Source organism: Dendronephthya gigantea, unplaced genomic scaffold (assembly GCF_004324835.1).
Source record: "Dendronephthya gigantea isolate DGI-Jeju-01 unplaced genomic scaffold, DenGig_1.0 000048F, whole genome shotgun sequence".
NCBI classification, from domain to species: Eukaryota; Metazoa; Cnidaria; class Anthozoa; order Malacalcyonacea; family Nephtheidae; genus Dendronephthya; species Dendronephthya gigantea.
In genome coordinates this window covers 1,000,834-1,023,588 of record NW_021163058.1, presented here as the reverse complement: position 1 = coordinate 1,023,588, position 22,755 = coordinate 1,000,834, and the positions used below count along the sequence as shown (strand labels likewise).

Here is a 22,755-nt window from a genome sequence, read left to right as displayed (position 1 = left end):
TGCGATGCATGTCCAGTCACACCTGGAATTCCCATCATTAAAGGATTTGGTACCATCAATGGATCATAATGCGTATTTGTACTAAATGTATCATTCTGTGCCATGACATGTGCCGAGGGTATTGGTTGTAACACCGGATGGGAATACACAAAGTTAACTTTACGACCCATAACAGTCTCTGCTCTCATAATTGACTGGAACTGGTTATTTGCAAATGCCTGAAAGTGCTGTATGTTATTTACTTGAGGTGGCGGATGATGAAATTGGGAAGGTGTAGAAAATTCTGGTACCACGCCACGACCACAAACAGATTGTAAAGGAGGCCTGGGGATAGGTCGGATAATACCAAGTTGATGGAATGCTGGTGTTAAATCAGCTTTGAAATTTCTTTCAAACATATTGACATTTGGTGAAACATTCATCGTTTTTGAATCTACAATAACGGGAAACGACTTTGGATTATCCTGTCCCAATTTTGGCAACTTATTTTTCTCATTCATTGTGATATTCGGTGTAACAGTAGGACGCTCATTCAGGTTTTCGTGACTCACGATAACCGAGTCCTTTGCTTCTTTGTATTTACATCCCAGTTGTTCTTGAATCTTTACTTTTTCATTTTCGTGAGAAAAAGAAATAGTTTCACCGGCAATTTCTTTCCCTTTGCCACGTGGCCCTTGGTTCGGTCCCTCTCTTACTGTCGCAGTTGCTTCCAGGTTTGCCACATTAGTTGTTTTCACTTGTGATAGTTCATCCTTCAGGTTCAGTTGATTCATTAAGAAACATAAATTAGACGAACCCTCGTCGGATGAAAGCTCTTTTGATGCTTGAGCTCTTTGCGGCTGTGTTGTTTTCTCCGTTGATGTCGTGGGGTCCATACTTTCAAGGCTTTTCAGTTTTGAATCATTCTTACTCTTTGTATGATTTTCAACAGCCACTGTTGAATTCGCGTTGACCACGCTAGATACAGTGTTGTATAGCATATCTGCGGAAACTACATTCTCTGTGGAATCTTTAGACGAAGATGCATCTGCCTCTAACCTGGGCCGTTTCTCTCTTATTTCACTATCATCATAGATTTCCATTCTTTGAGCCAATCTGGTCTTAGAAAGGGCCGGTTTAGGAGAAACTGTTCCTTTTCCCCCTGTCAAGGAATTGCTTTGAGTCTCTGAATCTGTTATGGAACTTTTAACCATATGAACGTTGGACGTCTTCTTTTGAATTTTATCACATTCACTGTTTGTATTCTTTTGTTTTCTTTCCTGTTTTGTTTTACATTGAGCTAAACGTTCAAGTGCTTCTGCCTGTTGTTTTATTTGCTTTTGAAGTAGAAGAAGTTTTTCTTTTTGAGGATGAGGCGGTTTTTTGTCGGAATTCTTCTTATCTCTGTGAGTGTCTTTCTCTATCTGTACCGCTTGTTGCACCTGTGTTTCTTGTAGTCGGTCTTGTTTTTGAATCTGTTTCATATCTTCAGCCTTTTCCCCCATGGGGAGTTCACTTAATCCATCTTGCTTCAACAAAACGCCTTCTTTTGAATCGACTTTTTTTGCATTGTTGAGAATTCGAATGGTAGCGGCTTTCGTCCCTTGTTTTAATTCCCTGCGGTCTTTTATTTTACATTTATTTTGATAGGATTTTTCAACGTTTTGTGTCGGTGTTTTACCTTCTTTCATTTCAGTGTTTCTCGTGTTAATCAGGCGTCGCTTTCCGCAGTCGATTTGATGTCTTCTATCAACTTTTGTAAAAATCTTTAACAGGTCTTCAATAACAGAATGAGATTGCGTTTGCTCAGCTGGGACTACTGCTTGTTCAGTTTGTTGCTTTGCTCTTTCGTTTGATTGTTGTTTGGGACTTTTTGTTTCTTGTTTATTATGTTCTTTTCCCGGTAGCTCCATTTGTTTAGATTGTTGCCTAGCCTTCATTTTCTGATTAGGTTCAGAAATGTTCATTAGGTTCTGTTCTTGTTTCTGGTGCTGTTCATGTTTTAGTTGCTGTTGTTGTTGTTTCCGTCGTTGTTGTTCCTGTAATTGCTGTCGTTTGTCTTGTTGCTGTTGCGGTTGTTGTCCCTGAAGTTGCTGTTCTTGCTGTAACTTTTGTGGTGGATGTTGCAACGGTTCCTGCAACTGGTTTAGGGCTTGTAGTTGTTGCTGCTGTAGCTTTTGTGGCTCCTCCTGACATAAATTATTTGGAAGTTTTTCTTGCCGTTGCTGTAGATATTTGATGGTCAAATCTTCCAATTGTTTCTGTGACAGTTCCTCCTGTTCAACCTCTACATGGTGCAATTCCTTTGTTGCCACAAGGTGTTTACTTAATGGAACTGATTGTTCTTGTTGCTGCAGTGAATGGCCTGTTTCCTGAGACGTTTGTGCAAGCGGTCCATTAACAACGGCCTTTTCCAACGGGCTTTGATGGAATGTTGGTTGCTGTAGCACTTTTACTGGTGGTACAACCGAGTTTTTTGAAGCACTTGTCTGTTGCTGTTGGCTTTCTGCAGGCGTTTGCTGTTGCATTTCTAAATCAGACCGTTGTTGTTCGTTTGGTAACTGTTGTTGGAAACGTTGACCATGTTGCAGCGGCTGATAGTTGTTGGTTGGTTGTTGTTGATGTGGCTCAGGTTGTCGAGGTGACTGTTCACATTTTTCATTCACGTGAAATGGTGGACAATAGTTTGGATGAAAATGTTGGCTGACATGCGGTGGATGTTGCACCTGGTGCGGTCCTGTGGGAGGAGTGTACACAAATGGTCGTACACCAACCAAATGAGGACGAATCATCTCTGACATCGGGATGCAATGTGGAGAAAATTGTCCCATTGTATTCTGATACCCTTGCTTCATCTAATTGCGAATATAATATAGGCCTATATTTTATTTTGCACTGAATATGTTTCATTAATGCAACATTGTCTAGCGTGTGTACTGACCTGCGTGTTAACCATGGCTCTAACATGACCAATGGGACTGTAGTTTGGCAACATAGCTGGATCACCACATTGATTGGAATAATAAAATGATCTATTGTTTGGCTGAAATTAGACAGCACACATTGTAGGTAGCGAGCAAAAGTTATGAATGATTGAAAGCTGAACGGAATATTACCATACCCCTTAACATGACAACCAGAATCTAGCTAACATTATCTAATGCAGAAATAAGTTTACCCTGATAGAAAACATGCAGTCTATCAGGTATTTCAAAAGTATCTTATACTAATAACATTATTCTCCCCAACTTACAATCGGAGTATGTAATAGTAACGACTAACGATAGTAACGATAATCGCATGGAACTTTGCGAACTGCTAAGCTCACTCAACTTTTGAACTTTGGTCTCTTTTAAAATTACCTGTGATCTTTTGAAATGAATATTGGTCGGTTTATTCCAGAGGCAAACAAAATCAACTCCAGAGTAACCAGGGAGTGCATACGTCAGCTGTAATATTCCATCATTAACTTCAATGCCGTTGTTTTCCATTACGCACTGTTCAGCTGCTTCGCTGTTTTTAAATTCCACAACAGCGAAATTTAACTGTGATGACGGATCTTCGTTTGCCAATAACTGCAATTGCAAATGCATTTTTCAGAAGGAGCAACAAAACTCATTGTAAAACGTCCGAGCACTCATTGTAAAACGTCCGAGCACCAAGATTTTTAGATTCGAAAATATTTTTTAGATCAGTAGGCAAGAATTTCTCGGTCTAGTCTAATGTTCGAGAAAACGTAGCATGTTTAGACATAATGGGAATCAAACACACGTTCTCTGACTAAACATTTGGGTCTTAACGAGCTTTCGACTACCATCTGTCGTCTTCGATGCAGGGTCGTCGCATGAAACCTAATTGGGGGTGTGGGTGTATATTCATACATTCATCTTTTTACAACCGTAGAAACAATAACAAGCAAAAGAAATCAGTCTGGGATAAAACGAATATATGAAAATGAACCCCTCCCCCCCAATCAAGCTTCTATAGTAACATTCTATTTTGATTCCTTCATTCACTGCACAGTACCTGGCAAAATGATATTTCATCGTTTTTCCCGAAAAATTGTCTTAGATCTTTTACACTTGTTATAGAGACTGGCAATCCTTCAACATAGATAGTCGAAACTGATGATAAATCATCTTCGCACGTCACATTATTTCCTGCCCAACAAGCGTACATTGGTCTTGATTGAAGCTCCAGATTTGGAATCATCGACATACATTTCTCCGCGCTTTTTATGTCTTTAAATACCAACCAACCATAACCCTTAGTTCTATCTGTCTTCTTGCTTTTAACTAATTTGAACTATGAGTATGAAAAAAGTTCAGTTTCACTTTTGATAAATTTTAATACAATTCGTTTTACAATGACAACCTTGTGTTTGGCATACGAAGCAACTGATAATTTAGCGAAGTTGTTTGCCGTACTGAGTACTGATTCCCGTTGTTCGCGTACGATAGACATGTCTTTTCCAGCATCAAAATTTAAGAGTTGTACCCTTCACCTGCCCATTTCCCCCCTCCCTTTTATCAGTTATATGTAATTTGTCACCGAATGAATTCAGGTTGTTACGGTATCTATGTGCTATGGCGCTGCGTTGCCAGACTCATTATCATTATCATGGCCGGAGAACCGAACATGCCAAATCTTACCGGAAGAAGAACGTCGCCAAATCCTAGCAAGACTTGCTGCATAATTTCTTCTTTGAGTGTTGACGTAATGCCGGATACACATAAAATGTTTGAATGTAGCTTCATGTGTACTGAGTTCAATCTCATCGGTAAAGCTTTGAGATCTTTTTCCAACTTTTTAACTGCAGAATCACCATCAGCATGACTTATGTAAATGTGAACTTTGAAAAAGAAAAAAGAGATACCGAAAAATAATTCGTGTCATGTCAGTCCAGAGTAGCAAAAATTTATTATTCAGTGTCAATCGGTGTCAAGAGTTACAGTTCTTCACTTTTATTACCATGTTGGTGAGACGAAATTACCGAATTTGGCTATCATTCTTTTATGATTTGAGTGGTTAGCACTCAGTAATGTGTATGCTACGAAAACTTGAATGTCGGCAAAGCCAAAGGCCAAAGCACGAATATTCTGCGGCCCTAACAGTGTTAGTGAGCAGTGTTCAACCGAATCTAGTAAATTAAAATCAGACTTGGACGAAATACATTAAATTATAAATTGTGTAAGGTTTTCTCCTGCAGCTGTCTCGTTAGAACAGCTACATCTACTCCGGCTCCGGTGGAGAAATTTCCGTTCCATTTAAGCCTTCCACCTCTAACTGTTAATCTACTAAAAACTGTCTCGTTAGAACAGCTACATCTACTCCGGCTCCGGTGGAGAAATTTCCGTTCCATTTAAGCCTTCCACCTCTTACTGTTAATCTACTGAATTGTATGCATGCTTTCCGCAAATGTCAAATTCGGGCAACAATAACCAAATCGATATGCAGAGAAGATGTTTTGAAAATCTGACATAGAAAAGAAATACAGTTAAATAACTTACAGGTGCTACCATCTTTGATCAATTTATGGATTACAAAGTCCTTCAAATTTTCTTTCTGTATTTCCTTCAAACAAGAAAGTGGAAATTGTTCTCTATGGTTTTTTTGCATGTCTGTTTAGACAATATATTGCACTGCGTGTTCAACGTCTTTTTCATTTGTAGCCCAATACGCTTGATGTTAAAGTGACTGCAGTTCAACCAGTGTACTAGTTTTTGCGATAAGCTAAATGGTAGACGTTATATGCTTCAAGACGCCATCATCAATAACATTAAGCGGTTTTTTGTCTTGAAAGCGGACTTTAAAACAACGTGAAAATTGGGAAACGGTCTAATGGATGTGCACGTCATTTGCAAATTATCTCAGTTTAGCGTCTGCGTGTCTGTGTCCTCGATCTAAATCTGCCTATTGCGAATACTATAACATAAATAATCAACCTAAATTTTCATTCTGATTCCCGATCACCAATTTAAAATGTTTTCATATAAGAAAAGAATATAAATTATAGCATTAAGTAACCCGTAGAGGTTGTGCCGGAGGGCTTTCCTTTTTGTTTTACTGGTGCATGTACAAGGTGTCCATAGTCTATTCATGTGAATTGCTGCTTTCAGAGTACCGTACTTGGTACCTGAAGATCATGGTACCAAGATTAGATTCTTTCATAGCCAATCTCAATGAATCTTCAAATCTCTATCAATTGCAATTATGCGTAAGCCGGCATATTTCAAAGACACCCCTTAAAATAGCAAGTGGAAATCTTACCTGCATAGTAAGATACGGAGATATATTTCGTATTGTTATAATCCGCTGTTTAAAAATGTCCATTTTTGTTTCTTTTGATAAATTCAACACACTTGTTTTAAAATTGTTTCGAATGCAAGCTTCAAAATTTTTAACCGTTTTTGAAATGCACGCGCACTTCAGACGCCATACCTGCTCACGAAATATGTCGCATACAAAAATCATAGATTGGCCACAGAGTAGAAAACAGATACAGAGCGCAAACTAACTAAATATACAAAATAATAACTCTTTCTATTTATCTTGATTTGTTTCTTTTGTCGTAAGTCATGTGCGTACAAAACGTGCAACTGGAATAACGTTTACGGTCAGAATGAATCGTTTCCCATGAGCATGGTTATTAAGTGTTTTTCCCAGTTCAAGTCCCGATAACTATTCGACTATAAAAACTATGCATACTTTATTTATATGTTTCCAGGTGCACATACGAATGGCAGAGATCTAGAAGCAATCATGTGGACAGCTTTCAGTGTAAAAAGTAAATATGAACACACACTTGATCTGTCAGTTTGAATATTCTTTCTGACGGCAGATCCAACTTTGTTAGTAGCTAAACTCTCCGAGACATTTTTGCTGGATATTTCTTTTAACTCGGTGGATTCGATGCACTCCGTCGCACCTTAGGGAGAGTCAAATTCATTTGTTAGATATTAACGGAACAATGAAATATCTTTGTAGTCCTGTCTTATTAGACCATGTGCGCACGGTATACATTTTCGTTTTCATGCCAAAACAGTTTCAAACATGGTCAATTTACAATAGAAGTTGAAGCTAATTTAAAAGAATTCCCATGCCACACTCAATGACTGTGAGTACGAGTGTGCTTTTTGAATACAGGCGATAGTTTCACAGGTACCACAAGCACTAGGTAGCGCATATCGCTTTGCCCCTTGCCCTGGACCATGAAAACATGTAAAAAAAAAATTTCTATAGACTCTCACTTTCAACAGACCAACTGAATTTCGACGAGAGGACGGTTTGATGTAATTTCGACGATCCCATATTCTTAAAAAGTTGAGTGAATTCAAGGCTTACTCTTGCAATGCCAACAAGCATGAATGATGAACTTTAGAATTATAAGGACATCTGATACAGTAACGCCTGAAACTTGAGCCAATAATTAATACGTCAGTGACAATGATGACTTTGTTGTGTTGCATGTGTTATTTTGATAAGGTAACATGGATAACACGGAGTCGGAGTTCCGGAGCCGGAGTCTCGGAGTCATAATTACGGAGTCTGACGTAATAATATTGGAAAACACGGAGTCAAAACTTATGGAAAACACGTAGTCTGCCAAAAACATGGAAAGCACCGAGTATAAATCTTTGGAAAACACTAGTGCAACCACCTTAATTACGAGCTTCAAGGATTCCGGTGTTACCCATACGTAGTAGTGAATTAAACCACGCCCTTTGATGGAGATTGACTTAATAAGTTATTTATTACGTTATTACTAACGTGCATGCCAATAGAGGAAGGGAAGTGTCAATCAAAAAAGCATGAGGTTGTACATTTTGGAGAGGAGAGAGAGTTTGAGACTCTGTTTGTGAATTGAGATTTGGGAGAGTTGTAAATACTGATTTGGAGGCGAGTTTACGACACTCATACTATGTCCACAAACACTTCTCATGTCTCGAACTTATCTTACACTAATATAAAACACTGCATGTTGCGTTGAAAGGTCTGTGTTATTGTACCATGATATCCTAAATTCTTCAGAATTAACTTGGGCTGCATGACAGATTTCGTCCAGGAAGACTAGCATGGCAGCAACAGAGATCGTGAACATAAGAAAATAAGATACCATATATACCAGTACAAATATCATCAGTTTAAAAAGTTTTCCTGCGGTCATAGTTGACAACATAAATAAAGACAAAATTTGATCTGACAAAACGGACTAAAAAGAATACTTATTTAATAAAGTTAAAATGTAATCTCAGTGCATCATGTGCTGGTTCTAGAAGGAAGCCCCTTCACAGTAGGTGCAGGAGGTAAGGTAAGGATTTAACAAGCTCGCATCATTTTGTCGCTAAGGAATCTTCAGCATCACTTTTAGGGCAATCGGATTGTCTCTTCGTCCTCATTGATATTCAACTATCTCGTCTTTATCTTGAGAATTAGCCAAATGATACGGATGAGGTGGTGGTTAAGAGAACATCTTGAAGAACACATATTCCACGTTTAAAGTCACGTATCTGGCGAATGTTGGTCGTTCTTTTATAAGCACCAGGATGAGGAAGTATCGCATTTTAATTTGGCTGATCGATCACGTCTTTCAAAATCAGTTAAGTGCTCATCAACAACTCATCAAGTAAAATTATAGTCTAAAGACGAAGCTTTGCATGCTTTTATTGAAGAACATGAATTTATCGTGACAAAGAACAGTGTTCCGGGAATTGAACCCAGTAACCGTGTGTACAAGTCAGCTTCCATTAGACAATTATGTTTTCTATTCTGAGGGCGTTTACGTCAGACATTAAAGTCTACTGGGTTGCGAAAATATTCTAAACTTTTATCGAGTATAACGAGACATACCAATTATGCGGATATAAATTGTCAACAGAAATGTTTAGCTTTCATGCAATTTTACTCGTGAAAAGTTCAAATTTGGTATGGAAAACCAGCCGTAAACACGGTTCCGAACACACGGACACTGTTTTTTTACGAGGGAAACCAGAGTGCCTGGAGAAAAACCCTCACCGAAAGCCGGAATTAAACACAAAGTACACAAGTTTGAGATTTTATTAAAACAAAGTCATGTATTACAACAAAGTGTGTGTGTGTGTGTGTGTGTTAAAGATATTGAAATCAAGAGAGAGGAGACGGACAATTTTGGTCCTATTTTTATTAATATTTCACTAAACATGTATTACAAAGCGTGTGTGTTTTCTTTACGTAGTACATCATTAATATACGAAGACAAACTATTATATCTAAAACCGGTTACAAATTAGGTGTGTTTAAGATCTTGACATTTAAATTTATAGAACAGTGCAGGTAAATGTTAATTTGGCATACTTTAGTATAAATTGTTCATGTCTTTTTACAGTGTGCTATTGTGTTTGAGTAATGTTCTGAAAAGACTGATCAGTGAAACATCAGTGCATTAATGTGAGTAAGTGTTTCTAAGTTATCGTGTATTTTTTTGTTCTATTATAGACTTAACCCACTAACTCTGGTAGAGAGCTGAATAAAGCTTATGAGATCGACGAACTAATATAGTAATACATAAAAATGCCTGGGTTCAGAGCGCTTAGATTCAAGTTACGTTCGTCCAAAAACTAGAATTATTCTGCTGACAAATCATAGGCAGTGTTCCTAATAGTTTCGTTTTAAGCTGTCGAACTGTGCATATATTTCAAGGATCAAGCTAACTTAAAGATATTTCATGAGCCCTTATAGAAACAGCATGAAGGCATACATAATGGTCCTTGAAAACTTCATTGCACATTTCAGAGCTGAGGCATATAGCCAGAGCATGCTGCCCTTGTAGAAATAAGGCTTGAAAAAAAATACCACAAGAAATTGACTTATATTTTTTTAAGGCTGAGGCATATAGCCAAAGCAACAAACTGTCGAAACCAAGTGCAGCATCAAGTGTAAATATTTTTTTTAAAAAAATTCAGTCAACATTTTTTGAACCATGCAAGGGATATTCCCAAAGCAAGCTGCCCTTATAGAAACAGCACCAAGAGTACATTTTTTTTTCAGAGAAACTGGACTAATACTTTCAAAGCCAAGGCATATAGCCAAAGCAAGCTGCTCTTATAGAAACAGCCACAGGAGTACATTTTTTTCTTTGAAAATCTGGTTTAAAAACTTTTAGAGCTAAGGCATATAGCCAAAGCAAGCTGCTCTTATAGAAACAGCAATGAAAATAACACTGCAACGTTATTAGATATCCCAAGATACCTGCTAACACTTCGAACCACATAGCAAAGTCAAACAGTACAGACAAAAAGTGGCGCCTTACTTTTCATAAGCACTGCTCGACGAAGCTAAATAATTGGAAATCTCACAGAGACCTTGGAAAAATAATAAAGTTACAATGCCACTGCCAATGTTTGTCTCGTAATTGTTTCCTAACTATAGTAGAAATAAGGCATGCATATCGTTTTAACGGATAACAGCATGCACCCCCCCCCCATTCCTTATTTTCTTCAAGTAAATTAAAATTCATTAATTGAGAGCATGTGTGTGTTAACTTTGATTGCATAAATTCATGTATTTCAGAATAGCAAGACAGTATAAGACATGCCGTAAAATTAATGTTTCTGGCTTGAATATTAACTGTAGCCTTAAGTGAATGCAAGAGATAAGAGAGATATAAACTAGAAGCCATTATATAGGCCATGGTTTGCATCAATGTATTTACTCGTGTGCGTGTCTATTTTATGTGCAGCTACAAGATCATGAGGTATAGTGCATGATGTTTTGCTTTTTTATATAAATCATGTTTTTTCATAAAACCATACACAATATTATATGTTCAATTACAAAATATAGTAGGGCAAGATATAATCGTATATTTACAATGTTTGCTGAGAAATCAAAAACGTATTTACATACAAATAATTTTACAACCAGACCGAATAGAGACCATATTGTTATCATTTTACAATGTTAATTCCGAAAGCCGCAATTGCCCGGATTTCAAGAGCCGCGAAGATGATTTCAATCAGGACAAGATAGAGAAAGAGGAAAGAACCTATGGGATTATGTCTGCCATTTTTGGCTATGGTTTGTGTTGGTGTGCATGGGTTTGTGTTAGTGTGCATGGCTTTTTAGCCATTTCTTAGGTAAAATATGGGTATATATAACAGTTGTGATATGTTTTCAGTTTTAACAAATTATCAACCTAAACCTTAGCGCAGCCCTAAGTACAAGCGAGCAGTCCTAAGCGCAAAACCGATTAAAATATTTAACCGAATTTAAGAAACGTTTGCATGCTCACATGCATCATGCATTAGCTATGTTCCTGGTGGCCAGAACTTAGTTAACTGAATTTAAAACTTTATTTAACTTAAGTTCGTTAACTAAATTAGTTAACTTCGTTAAGTTAATCATGCACAGACTAACCCCTGCATGCACATTTTTTGACCACCAGGCTACTCTAACCTGTCGATGCTCGGGCATCGCTGATGCGTTGCTGATTGGCGTCGATTTGGCGTAGTTATGGCGTCGAATTGGCCTACATTAGGCGTAGAGTGCCGTCGAGGTTGCCTAAATTAGGCGTAGAGTGCCTTCGAGGTTGCCTACATTAGGCGTAGAGTGCCGTCGAGGTTGCCTACATTAGGCGTAGAGTGCCGTCGAGGTTGCCTACATTAGGCGTAGAGTGCCGTCGAGGTTGCCTACATTAGGCGTAGATTTGCCGTCGAGGTTGCCTACATTAGGCGTAGAGTGCCGTCGAGGTTGCCTACATTAGGCGTAGAGTGCCGTCGAGGTTGCCTACATTAGGCGTAGATTTGCCGTCGAGGTTGCCTACATTAGGCGTAGATTTGCCGTCGAAGTTGCCTACATTAGGCGTAGAGTGCCGTCGAGGTTGCCTACATTAGGCGTAGAGTGCCGTCGAGGTTGCCTCAGTACATTAGGCGTAGAGTGCCGTCGAAGTTGCCTACATTAGGCGTAGATTTGGCGTCGAGGTTGCCTGCATTAGGCGTAGATTTGCCGTCGAGTTGGCCTACATTAGGCGTAGATTTGCCGTCGAGTTGGCCTACATTAGGCGTAGATTTGCCGTTGAGGTTGCCTACATTAGGCGTAGATTTGCCGTCGAGATTGCCTACTTTAGACGTAGATTTTGCCGTCGATTTGGCTTGCCGGTAATAGCTCAACAGAGCCCATTAACCTGAAATAAGATTAAAGAAATAAGCAAACTACATTTTTTATTGAGAAGAAACACGCGTAAAATCGGGATTGAAAACAACATCTATAAAAACCCTCTGCATGGGATTTCAAGTATTTCCTTGCCATTATTTATATAAAATTATCATGCGGCCGTTGTCGTTCTTGACCTGAATCATGCATTTATCTAAAAATGTTTTGAATTGCTTAATACTCACGTTTTATTATGAACAGGTTTTGTCGTTGTTTCAAATGGCTTGACCCGCTAAATCGCTACCTGCAATAAAACCAAAAGAATGCTTGTTATAGACAGCGATTTCAAGGATTTACCTTCGATGGAGCTTAAATATCGGGAGAAAACTTGCGGTGATTATTTAGTTGAGAGGACGCATGATGCCTGATCAAGCGTTTCAAGTTTATCATCCTATTTTGAATAAAATAGACCCAAAATTACCTGTTCATTTCAGCAACAAGTGTTGAAGAGCAGCTTTGGACTTGCCGTCTCTTGAAATGCGAGTCATCTTGGGGAATTTCAGCTATGGGTTTTCTTTCCCAGCTCATTTTTATACTCGGTTTGGTTTTAGCTTTTAAACTCCACCTGGAAGAACAAAAGGCAATGTTAGTTTACTGGTTTGGTCTTTTACAACTCAATTCAAAGGTAATTGCTTGCGATTGGAGCAAAGTTTAGCGGCTCACATACGATTTAGCGTATAATTATTACCTTTCTCTTATCATCAACAAGTCCCAAGAAAATGCGTAGACGTGCTTTCTCTTCCAAGACGAGTTATCTTGAGACAAATGCGAGTCGTCTCGGGCAATTTCAGCTACGGTAACGGACTTTTTGCCCACTTCACTTCATTCAGTTTGGTTTGGTTTTAAACTCTCAAACTCCACCTGGAAGAATAAAAGGCACCATTAGTTCACTGCTTAGGTCTTTAGAACTCAATTCAAACGTAATTCGCGTGTGGTTAGAGGGAAGGTTAGCGGCTCAACGGTAAGATTTGACGTATATATTACCTTTCTCATATCATCAATATTCCCCAGAAAAAGCCTAGACTTGCTTTCTCTTCAAAGGCGAGTTATCTTTATCGTTTAACTTCGCTTTAATACGTCAAAATCCTGCATGAAAAGAATAAAAGCTACGTTAGTGCTATACAAGTTTGTATTTGAAGCTGAACACAACACGAGAGAGGCATTACAAGACGTGAACTAAAGACACGTGGAACCTCAGCCCAAAAGCTCACGATGAAACAAGCTGATAAAACACGCAAAGGGAAAGGAATATTACCTGATATAATACCAACGACAGTATGTCAGAGATAGTAAACTTCTATTAAACTTCTCTTCTGCTGATGACGATAGCAATCTGATAAAAATTTCTGTTGAAATTTTCTTGGCATGGAGGAGACTCATCTTTATTCTTCGAAGACCAGCGCTGAAGTGATGTCTCAAACTAGAATCAAAAGCACATATTCATTTCACCCGCTCCTCGTGTCTGCAAAATAAAGTCATCCTATTGGATGAACACTCCCGGCCTGACAGCTCAACAATGCTTCTGATTGGATGTTCATAGTAATTTAAATAATATGATTAATTCTCTTCTCCTGAGCCTGGACATCAGAAATGAAAGGAAAGAATTAATCATATTACTCAAATTACTATGCTCGTCCAATCAGAAGCGTTGTTGAGCTGTCAGGCCGGGAGTGTTCAGCCAATAGGATGACTTTATTTTGCAACACGAGGAGCGGGTGAAATAAATATCTAGCTTTGATTCAACGTTGCCACATCACAACATGGATAACACGGAGTCGGAGTTCCGGAGCCGGAGTTTCGGAGCCGGAGTTTCGGAGCCGGAGTCAAAAATTATGGAAAACACGTAGTCTGCCAAAAACATGGAAAACACGGAGTATAAATGTTTGGAAAACACTGAGTCAACGTAAATTATACATATATTCATAAATGAAGGATCGCTCATAAGTCTATACTGAATTTTTTATACCACAGTAATAGTTAAATCACACCAAAACTGCCACATCCAATTTCCTCTTTGTCTACAATATCCTCCCATTTAAATTGAGGAATATTATTTATGTTTAAGGGTAAGTTTTTCGGTCGTTTATTTGCCATTTGCGGAATAGCAAAAACGTTACGCAAATTTGACGCCATGTTGTTTAAAACACGCTATCAAATTTGCATAAATCACGTTGAGTCATTGACCACTGAGCTTGGCAGTTGGCAGACTTCCAAACATTTATACTCCGTGTTTTCCATAATTTTTGACTCCGTGTTTCCCATATTTTTAACAGACTCCGTGTTTTCCATAATTTTTACTCCGTGTTTTCCATATTTTTAACAAACTCCGTGTTTTCCAGAATTTGTGACTCCGTGTTTTTCTATATTTTTAACAGACTCCGTGTTTTCCATAATTTGTGACTCTGTGTTTTCCAATATTATTACGTCAGACTCCGTAATTTTGACTACGGGACTCCAACTCCGAAACTCCTGCTCCGGAACTCCGACTCCGTGTTATCCATGTTATCATTTGATAAATAGGGCGTGGAATCTAAAGACGATAGAAGTGACTGTGGAAACTACTTCAAATAACACAACAGCACAATCGGTTCCCCGCCAGCCTAAAATCTTTAGGAAGTTTAGGGAAAATGCTCGACGTTTGCCAGAGCCTTCGTCAGGAGAATTAGAGTAAAGAAACAGTGTATTTTTTCAAGTTTTTAAATGTGAGCACAAGAACTTTGGAAGTGTAAATTAACCATGGTCATCGAGTCTAAGGGCGCTAGCTGTATAAAGGAAAGCGCCCAAAGCCAGCCCCGGGTAATTCGCCACTCTCTGCCCTCCATCTTATCAGATGTGTAGCCTTGTATAAACCAGCAAAATTTTGGGTGAGGATTATTATCAAGGAGCGGATAATCTCTTACTAAGCTAACTTATTTACTAAGCTATTAGTTTACAAAAACTCTAGCAGATGTTTAGATTTTATGGCCTAAAACAACAGATTTTCGATGGAATAAAGGCATGTAGACGTAGTGTCACTAGTGTGCTTTGTGAACACGGCTATAACTATAAGTAACAATAACTCAGTCACTATAGTCCGTGGGAGCTTTTGATTCTTCAACCTACTTCAACCCACTTCAACCCCGCAAGCCAGGCTCTTCTACCTAAGCTAGAGCCTAGAAAAGAGGTAGAAAAGCCCGGTTTGTGAGTTTGTCTGGGCCCGGTTGTCGGAAAGGCGTTTAGCTTAAACGGTTAAATTATCTCTTTATGTGACATATTTCGATGTAAATAGCTTAATTTTCAATGGAAGTACATATTTAATGCATAAAATGCAGGTTCAGTCATTCACAAAATCTTTGAGAGTATTTTCAAATTTTGGCTTATCCACCGTTTTAAGCTAAACGCCGTACGAACAACCGGCCTCTGCAACTCTGCAACTGTAAGGGATATATTGGGTACTACGGGGTTCGTAAAATGTATCCTTACTTGCTCTGGAGCTCCCTGGTGTTTGTCAACTGTTGTAAATAATTTGTAATCGGAATAATTTTTGTAAAAAAAATACTTCAGTATCCTTTTAATAATTTTTTGGCATCATGTCATACTCAGGCACAGCTCATTGTATTTGATAATTCTCCACATTAAAATATACCCGGTCTTTAAGAAGCAATACAAGGAAATCGGAGAAGTTTGATAGCAGGTATATTTTGAAACTGAATTTCATCAATTGTTGTTGACATAGCTAAGACATCTGACAATGGCTAAGACTGGCTGGCTCGATAACTCAATTCTTTCATGTGATTATAATGATTTCACTGCATTTTTTAGTGGTGTAGGACCAGATTTGAATGCTTTATTTTGTTAACGCAGAACAATAAATTCAGTTTGTCATTTAGTCATTGACTGAATGACATAACGAAAACTCGGTGTTTGGTTTCATGTTAAGATGACTAATGACATTGTATGTAATATATTGCCCTGTTTGATTTAGAAAGTTCAAGTACTTGAACAGTTTATTTTTATTTATTGTGGTGTACGATATTGGTAAGACTTGTAAAATATTGGTATGAATTGAATTTTTTTAATATTGAAACTGGTTGATCATTTAGGTAATGGGTCAGACATTGTCAGAACCAATCACAAGCAAGGACACTAAACTCTTGTCAAGTAAAGAATATTTAGTTGGTGCATCTTCCATGCAAGGATGGAGAGTCAGTATCCTTTTCAAAGTATTATAGTAAATACTAGGCATGGTTTCTATAACAATCCCTAATATTTCTTAGTCTTCCAATACTCTGTTTTTTTAAAATCTCTTCATTCTTTGTTTCTTTATTTTATCACCTGTATATATCTTTTATGAGATTAAGTATTTATGAGATCTTATGTGCTTTAATGAGAAATGTAGATATGGAGGATGCATTAACCGCCATTCTAGCACTTGAGGAAGACAAAGATGTTTCATTTTTTGCTGTCTATGATGGACATGGAGGTTCGTGTGATTATATAATTTGCATATGCCAAATACAGGAATATTAGAGTGCAATCAATATTGCAAATACCAATATATTGCCATCAGAGTGCATTGAGTTCTCAGTATCACCATGAAGGCCAGTATTTGTAGAACTATCTGTATACCAAATACCAAATATGTTTGGTATATTGATCAACCCTGATATATATTATATATATATATATATATATATATATATATATATATATATATATATATATATATATACACCCATTTGCAAAAACGTTGGCCGCAGATAGATAGATAGATAGATACTCAAAGTCTAATTAGAATTGCATATGATTACATTTGCATGGGATTTCAATCATATTACACAACATATGCAATTCTAATTAGGTTTTGGGTATCTATCTATATATCTATCTGCTGCCAACGTTTTTGAAAACGGGTGTATGTATATATATATATATATATATATATATATATATATATATATATATATATATATATATATTATAGTATTTTATTAGATTACTTTACTGAGGTGACTAATTTGAGCATTTTTACTGTAGGTGCCCAGGTTGCAAATTACTGTGGAAAATATGTTCATTCAAAACTAGCAAATGATCCTGCCTTTTGTAAGTCTTGATTGTAAAGTATCATATACCTTTACTTATCACATATTTTGAACCATAAAATTTTGTTAATAACTTAATATTTGTTAATAATTTGTTAATAACTTAATATGCATGTATATACTAGCATGTGTGTATAAGTTCACAAGACATTAAATTGTTATACCAAAATATGTCATTTTGATACATAAAAATTCTTCTTATAGCTGAGGGTAGAATTGAGGATGCAATCAAAAGGTCTTTCCTATCTATTGATGAGGATATGCAGAATGGTACAATTTTTCTGTTCAAATAATTATTATGTCAAAGATAGCATTGACAGTAAAATTATTATGACCCACAGCAAGCATCTTTTTCCCCATGAAGACATGAGTGTTGTGGATCTTTCATTTAAACAGAGTCTGTCAATAAAAATTTAATTGTTAATTTTTTTTCCAGATAGTGATTTAAAAGATGATATGGCAGGATCAACTGCTATTGTTGTAGTTATTAAAGATGGTAAAATATTTTGTGTAAGTGTGCAAGAAACAATACTGTTTGCTTCAAGTGTGCTTAAATAGTAAAAAAGTAATGTTGCATTCACTGAAAAAAAAGTGAGTGCACAGGGGTCACCCCAAGCACCCCTGCTATACCTGAATGCAATGTTATATATTTTAAAAAGTGCCAAGGTACAAGGCTGGTTTTGCATCATTTTTTAAAGATTTGGAAATGCTGCTTGTCCAATTGAGTATTACAATATTTTCAGGGTAATGTTGGTGATTCTAGATCTGTAGCATCTGTAAGAGGAAATGTTCAAGAATTATCGTATGACCATAAACCTTCTAATGATGGTATGCTAGCTTTCTTTATGCAATTTTGAAATACTGTAGCAATATTACTTCCTTGCAGACAGGTCAATCTTTCCATATACCATAAAATTTTTGTTCATTTGGCATGTGAACACAAAGCTTATATAGCAGTGGTGTTTTGTTGTTTATAGAAGAAACTAGGAGAATAGTTGCTGCTGGAGGATGGGTGGAGTTCAATAGAGTAAATGGTAAGAAACTGCAAATGTGATGACGGTTATTAGTATGTTTGCCGAGCCATATTTCTCTACATTTTCTTTCATAAACAATGTGTAAACATCCATCATTACATTCAATTCTTAATGATAGCAAAGCAATGGCATAGATACATGACTAAGACCAATGCTATTTTATGCCTACTGTCACTTACAACCATTTTCTACTTCCAGGAAATCTAGCATTATCTCGTGCCCTTGGGGACTTCTGTTTCAAGAAGAATGTTCAAAAATCAGCCGAGGAACAAATTGTGACAGGTATTTTGCCCTTGGCTTTAGTATGTTGGCTGTAACATTACCAGCATTAGACACCCTTGGCTTTGGTCAGCTTAATTTAAAACCTATAATTGAGAGTGTCTCAGACAGGTAATTTTGGGAGTGCAATAAAGATTGTGGATTTTTGCTATTTGCCGTATTTTGGTTTAATCCGATGTTGGAACTTCGAATAATATAACAACCATCAATTGTCACATAAACAAAAAAGAGATGTATAAATATTACAGAAGATTATTCTGAGGGGTTAGGAGTATATCATAACTTTATTGGGCATACAGATTACAGTCTAATACACCAATTGCAGTGTATTCTGGCATTTCTGCAGGTTTAATTGAATTAATAAAGATTTGTCGAGATCAAATGTATTTTACCCCAATTTAAAATAAATTTTCATTATTTTTCATTTTGTGAGGTTTTAAGCGTAATCTAGTATTTTTTCCTCTTTATTTAATCAGCTTGGCCAGATGTCATAATACGAGATTTAACTTCTGATCACGAGTTCATTGTTCTCGCATGCGATGGTAAGATTGAGAAGTGAACATGCAGCTGCAGTGCAATAAATACGTCTGCTAAGCACATACTTAGAATTTCTGGACGCGTGCACTGACTTGTATTTGGTTTTCTATTCCACCTGCCCGCTTTATCATATTCATGTTGACGCTTTTCAACGTAGCTCACATATCTTTTGCTAATTTAGCCCTTCTGCTAATTTTTAGTCCCCAGCGACAACATATTATTTGCTTAGCATGCTGCTCAAAGTCCATTTAGAAAACTGCGCAAAGACATATTAATAAAAAGATTTTCAATGTGGTTACATATCTCTTATTTTGAATATATTGTGTTATAAAATATTCAAAAAGAAACTAAAACTTTGATAGTTTATCTTAATTTTCCAATATATCTATCGAGTTTCTATTCAGTATTTATCGGACAGATAGTGAGACGTAATCGTGTTTTTGTGCAACGCAATTTATCTATTCGGCATTTCCTGGCATTCTTTATTTAGGTATTTGGGATGTTTTGTCCAATGAAGAAGTTGTTGATTTTGTACGTTGCAGAATAGCTCAGGGAATGAAGCCAGATATGGTAAGTAATCGGTTTTTAACCCTAGTATATACAGTATTAGTATATCCTTTGTATGTATGTACAGTATTTGTGTAATGTTCGTCTGTTTGGCCTCTTATAAGGACATATGACACCCCCCCCCGTCTATCTCTTTTTTTGGAAGTTGGAGGAAATTGAAATTCATAACGCTGACATTGTTTACCGTTTTACTGAAAGTATATTTTATCGAATATTTAGATTTGCGAAGAACTGTTAACGCGATGTCTTGCCCCAGATTGCGACATGGGTGGCCTAGGATGTGATAATATGACTGTCATATTGGTGTGTTTATTGGGAGACCGCAGTTATAATGATCTGGTAGTAAAATGTCAGCGTTCTTCGTCTGCTGATGACTGTCAAGAGGGAAGCTTACGATAGTCATCTTAATAATATATTGTATAGTACTGCTCTCCTTCAATCTTTCCAAAAATCTTTTCAAGAAACCGTTTCTTAACAACGAGCCTTTCAAACCGCTTATAAGATTTGTCTTTTAGTTTTACTGAAAGAATTTGAAAGAGAGATATTTAAGAATGGCACTAAAGGATATCTATAGCTATATCAATAAAATACGTTCTTTATATCTTTTCTCACGGGCTCACCACCCTGAGTTATCAGCATAAGCAGATGAAAGTATCGTTTCTATTTTTCATCGTACTTGTATTTATTTCAGGTCCAACTTTTGTGAAGTTCATATACCACTTGTTTAGCATGTTGAAATACTTCAAATCTTCTAAGCGACATGTTGAAAATATGCATCTTAACTATGCATATAACACTACTATATATATATATATATAGATATATATATATATATATATATATATATATATATATATATATATATATATATATATATATATATATATATATATATATATATAGCAATGGGAATGAATTTTCTGGAAAGGTTTAATGAACAAGACAGACAAATTGCATTTTACGGAGGGAAGGTTACTATATCATACTCCAATCCATACCCATTTTATACGAAAGGAAATTCTTTTTTCATGTGTATTTATTACGGTATTTGTTTTCAACATTTATTGTAAGGAAGAATGAAGATTATTTCTCATCAATTGTCGTATTTAAACTTTATTATTACATGTTTGGTGCAAAAGAATTCAAATGAACATGTAAATAACACCTTTATATAATATAGTTGTGTGTAATCTCGTTCGTATACAGACTACAGTGCTGGATTATCGCCAGTAGGATGAATTATGGGCCTTTGAGGTGATATTCTCAATATAAGGAAAATTTTAGTAGAATATTTTAAAAACTGCCACTTCTACAACACAAATTACCAAATACTTTGTTGCCTCGAGAGGGATTCAAACTCCCATTTTAAGGTTCAAGAAAAAAGCAGATAGCAAGAAACTAGATTAAGGTCGTCTTCTGTAGCTTTTTCACGTTATCCTACTGCTTAACTGATTAAAACAAAAATGGCAAAAACAAGAAACAAATAATCTTCACAAATCCCTTGCCTCTCAAAACCAGGGCCTATTGACTCCAGCCTAGTGGATAATCCGCCAGTGTTTGTATCATGACATTAATTGATGTGAACGTTTGTGTGACTTAAAATAAAATAAATTGATATAATTTATACAGTTTAAACTTTTGTGTTCTTACTACTTTTGCAATCCATATAAACACAATGCTGGATAGGATTTCATGCATTCTTAGCATGAATGCATATATATATATAAGCATATTTGATCAAATTTGCTGCAAATGAATCATTGTTAAAAAAGTTCATAGACATCAAGAGATCGATTCTAATATTTACATGTTGATTATCGTCGGAAGGGCGCAGCCGCCCACTCCAAAGAAAACTTGTTTTGATTACATGCAGTTACGATTTGAGGTGGCATTAATACCAGGAGACATTATAGACTTCAAACAATTTAACTCAACACATGCATCAGTCAGTGACTGATATGGGGTATTATTTAAAGCCAGAATAAACTACCACCAGCACTGTTCTAATTCTTCACTGATCGCATTGCTGCATTGGCAATTTTTTTAAACCGTCTTCAGTGGTTCTCTCTTTATAATAGCTATAAAATCACTTTATATCACTTTATATATAGTTGGTATTTTAAATCCATTCGCCTACCGATTGACTGATTTGCGCAGTTAATTTGAAAAACTTATTTGCCTAAATTGGCAAATTTCCGATCATGCTTTGTCATTCACCACAAGGCATGACCCTTTTGAGTAGTCATTTTTTGCAAGGAATTTTAATCCAATACAGATTAATGGCGCTCGGTGTAATAAAAACTAAAGAATGCAATATTTCTAAAAATATAAATAGTGTTGCGTAAAATGGAAGCATTTCGTTTACCACGAATTTAAATCTTCGCTGATAGATTCACGATTGAGAGTTCAGTATCTGCTAAAATTAAGAAGAAAACGTCCCGTATCATATATATACTATTGATTCAATTAATCTAAACATTCAGAGTTAACCAATTTGCCTCGTCAAATTAGGCATGACGTTCTGATGGCATGCACGTTCTGCCTTAGAAGAAGAAATAGATCGAGTCATATACTATATATGAACTGTAAGGCTTGCTGAATTTTGAAAAGTTGTAGGATTTCATTCCGGCATGTAATTTTGTTGAAAACGTGAACAGTTGAATGCATATATACATGCATATACATACATTATAATATATATTTATTGTTAAGACTTATATAACCAACCGCAAAACGCATTTGAATCAGACTGTCACATCGCATGCTTCAGTGTGAAATATAGCTACATTTTATTACCATGCAATAAATCAAGTAAAGACAAATTTTGCTAAATCGTTTCGGCACCATTTAAAAAGTGAATTGGTAACATCGATGACAGTGATGGCAATTGAGCTGGCCTCCAGCAGGGAAGGAAGATCTGCATGCATGCATGCTTCCCTAAATAATCTTCTGCTCCCCCTAAAGTCTTTATTGCCATTTGCCCAATAGTATAAAACAGGACTTACACAATTCATGCGCGCATAATTATCATAGACATAGTATATAAAGACTATAGAAGTATAATAACGGCGATGCACTGAAATAATCCT

General features: G+C 36.6%; 1 protein-coding gene and 1 long non-coding RNA gene across 3 annotated transcripts; one reads left to right on the top strand and one right to left on the bottom strand.

Annotated features, from left to right (window-relative positions):
- Positions 1–12,014: 12,014 nt before the first annotated feature.
- Positions 12,015–13,232, bottom strand: LOC114528297. The gene is made up of 5 exons (XR_003687480.1): positions 13,153–13,232; positions 12,857–13,029; positions 12,590–12,733; positions 12,354–12,412; positions 12,015–12,139 (listed from the first exon to the last, which is right to left on the bottom strand). It is a non-coding gene; the product is annotated as an uncharacterized LOC114528297 (long non-coding RNA).
- Positions 13,233–15,649: 2,417 nt separating this feature from the next.
- On the top strand, positions 15,650–20,863 carry LOC114528277 (probable protein phosphatase 2C T23F11.1). Of its 2 annotated transcripts, none has more exons than XM_028549911.1 (12): positions 15,650–15,841; positions 16,251–16,356; positions 16,547–16,630; positions 17,185–17,250; positions 17,454–17,519; positions 17,686–17,759; positions 17,993–18,077; positions 18,227–18,283; positions 18,482–18,565; positions 19,039–19,104; positions 19,590–19,669; positions 19,886–20,863. In XM_028549911.1, the coding sequence occupies exons 2-12, from the start codon at positions 16,254–16,256 to the stop codon at positions 20,063–20,065; spliced, it is 945 nt and encodes a 314-aa protein (XP_028405712.1). In that variant the 5' UTR covers positions 15,650–15,841; positions 16,251–16,253; the 3' UTR covers positions 20,066–20,863. The 2 variants fall into 2 exon arrangements, with proteins under 2 accessions (XP_028405712.1, XP_028405711.1); XM_028549910.1 differs by lacking the exon at positions 15,650–15,841 and adding an exon at positions 15,885–16,102.
- The last annotated feature ends 1,892 nt before the right edge of the window (positions 20,864–22,755 follow it).